Source organism: Monoraphidium neglectum (genome assembly GCF_000611645.1).
Source record: "Monoraphidium neglectum strain SAG 48.87 unplaced genomic scaffold scaffold03274, whole genome shotgun sequence".
In the NCBI taxonomy this organism is placed as follows: Eukaryota; Viridiplantae; Chlorophyta; class Chlorophyceae; order Sphaeropleales; family Selenastraceae; genus Monoraphidium; species Monoraphidium neglectum.
Window position 1 is genome coordinate 1 of NW_014010354.1, and position 6,743 is coordinate 6,743.

The 6,743-nt window shown below is 69.9% G+C and overlaps 3 protein-coding genes across 3 annotated transcripts; 1 reads left to right on the forward strand and 2 right to left on the reverse strand.

The window, feature by feature from the left end:
• Positions 1 to 569: 569 nt before the first annotated feature.
• Positions 570 to 806, reverse strand: MNEG_12493 (hypothetical protein; the record flags this gene model as incomplete). Its single annotated transcript, XM_014039033.1, has 1 exon — positions 570 to 806. A coding segment is annotated over one exon (237 nt), but the record flags the coding sequence as incomplete, so codon positions are not given.
• A 964-nt stretch (positions 807 to 1,770) lies between these two features.
• On the reverse strand, positions 1,771 to 3,767 carry MNEG_12494 (Putative lipid phosphate phosphatase 3; the record flags this gene model as incomplete). Its single annotated transcript, XM_014039034.1, has 4 exons — positions 1,771 to 2,050; positions 2,731 to 2,867; positions 3,149 to 3,219; positions 3,443 to 3,767. The coding sequence occupies 4 exons, from the start codon at positions 3,765 to 3,767 to the stop codon at positions 1,771 to 1,773; spliced, it is 813 nt and encodes a 270-aa protein (XP_013894488.1).
• A 571-nt stretch (positions 3,768 to 4,338) lies between these two features.
• On the forward strand, positions 4,339 to 6,318 carry MNEG_12495 (hypothetical protein; the record flags this gene model as incomplete). Its single annotated transcript, XM_014039035.1, has 4 exons — positions 4,339 to 4,474; positions 4,676 to 4,845; positions 5,075 to 5,799; positions 5,985 to 6,318. The coding sequence occupies 4 exons, from the start codon at positions 4,339 to 4,341 to the stop codon at positions 6,316 to 6,318; spliced, it is 1,365 nt and encodes a 454-aa protein (XP_013894489.1).
• Between the last annotated feature and the right edge of the window lie 425 nt (positions 6,319 to 6,743).

The window sequence follows — 6,743 nt, forward strand, 5'->3', positions numbered from 1 at the left end:
GCCGAGGGGCGCGGCGCCGCGGTCGCCGCTGCGCGCACCTCGAGCAACACGGCGTCCTCCTCTGGCGAGAAGCCCTCCTGTTTCAAATCAGGCGCCAGCTGGTTCACCCACCTGCACGGGCCGCGGCAGCGGCGTCAGCAGAGCATGGTCGATGGAAAGCCGAGGCGGCGGCGGCGCGGAGCTAGGCGCTGCGCTGCGCTGCGGGCGGGCGGGCGGGTGCGCTGCGCCTGGCGCGCGGCGCACCTGAGGCGGCAGCTCTTGCCGTTGCGGCCCTCCAGGGCCTCTGCGATGTGGCTCCAGTTCTGGGCCCCGTGCTCACCAACCTGCTGCCTCAGCACCTCGTCCTCCTGCGGCGCCGCAGCGGGGCCGGCTGCAAGCGTCATCTTGGGGGCTTGCGTGCGCACGCCCAACGCCGCCATCCCGCTGTGGGGCGGTGAAGCCCACTCCAAGGCAGGCAGGGGGCGCGCGTCCCGTCATGCTGCGGCCGCGTGTGGTGCAGTGGAGTCGGACGGCCGCGTGCCCCCACGCGATCACGAGGCAGCTGCGAGGCAGCTGCACAGCGGCCGCACCTCGGAAGTCCAGGGCCTGTAGTTGGTGGAGCGGTGGTCGGGCCCCTCCTGCCCCTCTTCCTGCTGCTGCTCGCCCTGGCGCTGCCGCTGCCGCTGCCGCCGCCGCGCCGCGCCGCCGCCGCTGCTCGTTGCAGAAGCAGCGTGCGCCGCTGGCGCCGTGGCGGCTGCTTCGAGTTGGGCGGGCGCGTCTACGCTGCTGGCGGGCGTGGCCGCGGCGCGGTGGCGCTGTGACGACATAGCTGACAGGATGGCAAGCTCGCATGCCCCCGACAAAGCCAAGTCCTTGCTGCTCAGCTGTAGAGTCCCTGGCTTTCTTGCACCTCCTGCAGACGCTGACGTGGACGATAGTGTCGCCGCTAGTCCTCGCTGCGCCGCGCAGGCGTTCCGTGCGTGTTTCTGGGAGATTTCAGGGGCGCTTGTGCACACACATACTGCCGTCAGCTGCATCCACTGCTCGCAAGGCCGGTGTCGCGCGCAAAAATCAACCAGATCTAGTCGGAGGCCAACATGGTGATCATCTTGTAAAACTGTTTGTTTTCATACAATGAGCGGGACCGGCTAACACGAGAAACTCATGTGATGCCTTTTTAGTTGAATGGGGTAGGCTACAGGATGCCACAAGCGCATAGCGTGACTAGGAACGCGCGCAAATGTTTGAGCGACATGTGACAGCGCAAATTGTCCGAAGAGGTGCCGTTCACGATTTCAGGGGTTGAAATCTGACCCCCTGCACTTGTGGCCAGGAGTACATGCGAGTGTGCACGCAGAAGCATTCAAAGAAATTGAATAGTTCGCGCCTGGTGTGGCGTTGTGCCAATGGCAAGGTGCTTGTGTGCTAGTCTTGCCCACAACCACCAGCGGCGACTCAGCTCGAGCCGGGCGACTGCATCCTGTTGCATCCTTGCCCGCTTTGATGCTAGGGGAGGTTTGCCAGACTGGTAGATCCTGCTAGCCAGCACCACATTGCAGGGGCGAACGGCACGCAGGCCCCAGGAGGTCACGATGTGCAACGCCCCCATCTCCCACGCAGCCGTCTTGCTGCTGGCCCCAAGTATGTCAGGCCATATTCAGTCTGGTGGCGGACAGAGGGGTAGGCAAAGCACAGGGGAAGGCAGGTAACAGTGGATTACGGGCGGCGCCAGGTCGGCTCCAGGGGCCGCCAAGCATTGCTGTCTGAGCCCGCAGCCATGCACGACCGCCCTCAGACAGGCAGCAGCGCGCTGGGCAGCGGTGCCGACGCCGTGTTGGCGAACGCTGCCGCCGAACCCGCCGCCCCGCCCCGCAGCAGCAACGGCTGGTGCGAGCCCTCGTCCTCCGCGGCCTGCCGCCCTGGCGCGCCCAGCCCTCCGCTGCCGCTGCCGCCGCCGCCGCCGATGCTGCTGCCAGGCTCCCGTGCGGATGCGTACACCACCCACGACACGAAAAACCCCAGGACCAGGCCGGTCATGATGTCCGTCGGGTGGTGCCAATAGTCCGTCGCCCTGTCCACGCGGGCGGCGCGTCAGGAGTCAAAGACCAGAGGCGCCAAGGCGGTGACGCGAGGCCATGCGGCGCGGCGCGGTCGACCCGAGCGGTGCTGTGCGATGCAGGCGTCCGTGCATCGACTGCGTCGCCCTCCAATTTGCCCATTAAACCATAGAAGCACGCCTCTCAAATACACAGACGCCCGTGTGTGGCGCATTCAAGCACTCTGAGCCCGCTCCCTTCCCTCGTCAGCTTCGCTAAGAGGCGCGGCCACCCGTCCAATCCCATCGAGATGCCCGCCCACCTCGTTACCCCCACCGCGCACGCGCCCATCGCCGGCAGCCACCCCAGCACCAGCCGCCAGACGTGGCCGCCGCCGTCGAGCGGGCTCAGCAGGTCGAGCAGCGCCCATGACAGGAACCCCAGGCCCGCGGCAGACCAAGAAGAGTGCCCTGGGTTCATACAGATGGGGTTAAAGCATATCAAGGGCGTTGTTGACACCCCAGTTCGGACTTGGCAGTCGAAATGGACAACGGCGGCGGCCGACGCACCTAGCCGTCACCGCCAGGGAGCGTGGCGAGCTGCCCCTGATCGCGCGCCGCACGCGCCCCACGCTCGAGGCCGCGGCCCGCGCCACGCCGAGCCCGCGCGGTAAGCAGGTCGCGAGTGTGCGTGGCACGCGCCTGATGGGAAGGACTTCAGGCCCTCAGCCACCACCGCCGGCTGGCCGCTGCACTGGGGGCGGCCCCCAAAGTCGTCCTCAGAGGCCCACACGGGCTTCATGTCCGGCCAGCAGCGCGGCACAAAGTCGGGCCGCGGCCGGCGCACCGAGATCTGGGCGGTGCGCGGCGAGGTGAGCCGCGTAATGCAGCAAGCAGCAGGAAGAGGGGCGCGTTGCCGGAAGGAGGTGAGGCGGGGTGATGCCAGTGTATGATTGTTAAAAATTTGGATGGCGCAGGCTCCGAGCCGCGGGCAAAAACGGAGACGGCGAGGAGCGATGCGTGGCGCGGCGTCGCTGATCGGCGCCGCCGCTGGGGGCGGCGAGTTTTCCGTGCAGCGCCTGGTGTCGCGCGCCGGCACGGCGCGCGAGCCTCGCCCCAATGTGCTCGCCCCACCTTGAGCAAATTTGTGATGCTGCCCGCAACCATCACGCTGGCCAGCAGGCCCAGGAGCAGCTTGTGCAGCTCTGCGCGCAAGGCGGCGCGCAACGCACGAGAGCAGGCAGGGCGATGGGGCCCCGCGTGGCAACCTCGGACGAGGCCGGGCAGCGGGGGCCTCGAGGCGCGCTGGCTGCACACAGGGAGGGCACGGGTCTGATCGGTCCCGTCTAGACAAAGGGGCTGCGGCTGCTGCGGGCTGGCCAGCTGCGGCCTGAATTCAGTCCTGCCCCCTAGCCGCGCGGCACGCACCGCTTGTCGGGCGCCGGAACACCAGCGAGTGCAGCGCAAGCAGCGCCGCGGGCAGCACAATCCCGAGCACCGGCACGGACCAGGCCGGGACCGTGTTGGGCAGCAGCGGGTGGGCGAGGTCTGGGAGGGAGGCCTTCAGTATGTACGGCGGCCCCTTGGGCACGGGGGCGCGGTCTGTGGCGACGACGATGACGACGCCGGCAACCACCACGCACCAGTCGAGCGCGCGCTCGCGCTGCAGCACGGCGTGCACAGCCAGCGCGACGGCGCGCGGGGCGGCGCCGGCGGGGCCGCCGCGGGGCGCGGGCGGCGGGGCGCCGGGCATGGCGGGCTGGGATAGGGAGAATGCAGACAGGTCGCCGTTTGAGGAGCCTTCGACGGTCACGAACGAGCGCGGGCCTGCAGGTTTACACGCGGGAAGTGGGGGATGCGCATTCTCAATGCGTGGGCTGTGACGCAGCGGCCGCGAGGCGATGGCCCAAATCAGGAGGAGCGCTCAGGTTGAGCACTGCCGACAGGTGCGATCCACCGCACATGGGCGCAGCAGTGCAGCTCCAAACGCACACACGTTTGTTGAGTGTTGCTGTTGAGGGGCGGGCGGGCGTGAGCGGCCTAAGATCCATATGACCATTAGCGTACGGCCATAGCGGGTAGGCAAAGTGACCAAAGAGCACCAGATAAATATATGCTGTCTATTATCGTACAGAGAGAACCGAAAATAATACCATTGATAAGTGTACACGAGTGACAGTATGACACTTGACCCAGATCACGTCAACAGATCATGCAGCCCCTCGACGGGCTCGTCATGAGCCCTGAAAGTCGTCGCATTTAAATGAAACATACACCTTTCAGATATCTAATTGCGGTTGCGTCCTGTGTGGCCACTCATCGCAATGCACAGCAGCTGGACTGTCCTGAAAGCACCGCCGGCCGGCGGCGCAGCAGTGGCGCGGCCACCTTTCAGCGGTACGCTGCTGGCGTCCCTGCGCTGGCGTCTGTACGCGGCCGACAGAGCGGATCGCGCCGCTGGTGAGCGCGGCGGCCGCACAGGCGGCCGAGCTGCTGGCGGGCGCTTGGGCGGGCGCGGTCGCGCGGGCGGCAGCGGAGGTCGAACCTCAGGCGCGCAGCGGCTCTCCAGCGGTGGCGCTGCGCGGTCAAACACAGGCCGTGGCAGGGGGGCAGCCCAGGAGCCCCCCGCCGCCGCGGACGCTGCGTCGCCCGCCCCACCAGACGCGCCGCGGCCGCCGCCGTCGGCGGTGCCCGCCGCGGCGGCATGGGGCGCGGCCGGGGTGCAGGACCCCGTCGATCCGCCAGATGTGCTCCTGGTCCCCGCGGGCGCGTCGCAGCACCTGCAGGCGCCGTCCTTCGACGGCCCGCCGCCCCGGTTGTCGCCCGAGGACGTGAGTGCATGCTGGCGGGGCCGGGGCGCCGCCGCCCGTCGGTAGCCGCGCGATTATCTCGTTCAAAGCGGATGCCGGGACGGCGCATCGCGAGGAACATGCTGCATACAGTCACGTTCTTACAGGCCACATCCGGCTGGCAGGCCATACATCACAACGTGACTCGACCGCAGCCCGTGCACGCTGACCTGGCATCATCACCGCCAACCCGCCCCTCGCCCGCCCGCAGCTCTACTCTCGCCGCACCGGCGCGCTGCCCGGCGCCTCCCCCTCGCGCCTCCGCCCCGAACGCGTGCTCGACCTCTCCCCCTCAGACGGCCGCCCCAGCGAGCGGCGGCTGGCCGCCATGCTGGCCGCGTGCGAGGGCTGGCAGCAGCTGGAGCGAGTCGTTGCCAAGAACGCGGGCAGCATGACCGCCGTGCACGTCACTGCGGCGTTCAGCCTCCTGGAAAGGGCCCTGCAGGAGGAGGCAGCCGAGGCTGCAGCCGCCAGCCGCCGCGGCGGTGGCGGCGGCGGCGGGACCGACGGCGGCAGCGGCGGGGGCGGCGGCCGGGCGGCGGCCCTGGAGGCCGGCGGCGGCGGGGGAGGGGACGGCGCTGCTGGGCTCGGCGGAGCGGCGGAGGATGGGGGCGGCGCCAGCGCCGGCGCCGGCACCGCGGGCGGCGCGGGCGGCAGCACCCTGGAGATACTTGAGGGCCCGCTGTCCTTCGGCAGCTCAAACCGCCGCCGCCGGCTGTCGACGCTGACCGTGCGCCTCTCGCGCCTCGCGCTGCGCAGCGCGGCGAGCGTCGACGGCCAGGCGGTGGCGGTTGCGCTGTGGTGCCTGGGGCGGCTGGGGTTCAGGGACGCCGTGCTCGTGTCCGAGCTGCTGCTGCTGGCGGCGGTGCGCGCGGAGCAGCTCAACGGGCAGGGGCTCGCGATGGTGCTCGCGGCGGCGGTGGCGCTGCGCGTCAGGTGGGCGGGACGCGGGCTCGGGCTCGGGCTCGGGCGTTTTGTCGGGCGGCCTGAGGGCGCCGAGGCCTCGGTGCAGCACAGGGGCTCTTCCGCCACTCTGCTGGCTGGGAAGGTTTATGCATCAAAGTGGGGCAAGAGGGGAGCGGACGTGCGGCAAGTCCCCCCTCCTTGGCGCCACGCCGCAGGCCCGCAACAGGCGTCATGGGGCGCCTGGCGGAGCGCCTGGAGCAGGCCGCCCCCCTGCTGGGGCCGCAGGCCCTGGCCAACTGCTGCATGGCGCTGGCAAAGCTGCAGGCGCTGCCGGTCCTGCAGCAAGAGCAGCAGCAGCAGCAGCAGCAGCAGCAGCAACTGCAACTGCCGCCGGGGCTCCTGCCGGCGCTCGAGGCCAGGACGCGCGCGTTGCTGGGCAAGCTAGGCCCGGGCCACACAGCCATGGTCCTGTGGGGGCTGGCGCGGCTCAAGGCGCGGCCGTCGGCCGCGACCCTCGAGGTGAGCCCTGCCGCAACTGATTGCTGGTGACGCGTTTGCTGCCTGGGTGCCGTGCATGCCCGGGGCAGCCCCGTCGCAGGGGCGGCGCTGCATCGTGTGCGCCGGCGGATCGAGTTGCCTGCTCGACTCCTCTCATTTGCGTCCCCCAGCAGCCATGCGCGGTAAGGTAAAGTCTGACGGCCCCGGCCGGGCAACACCACCCCGCTTCTGCTTTCGCCTGGCCGCGTCAGGAGCTGTGGCGGCGGTCGGCGCCGGAGCTGCCGGCCTACTCGCCGCAGGACCTGGCAAACGCGGCGTGGGCCCTGGCCGAAATGACGGCCCTGCCGCCAGACAGCTGGGCGGGCGCGTTCTGCGGGTGCGCGCGCGCGTGCGTGGGCGCCGGCGGGTTGGAGCCGCGCGGCGCGGTGCAGGTGCTGTACGCGCTCGCGCGTTGGGACCACCTGCGCGCGCGCCGG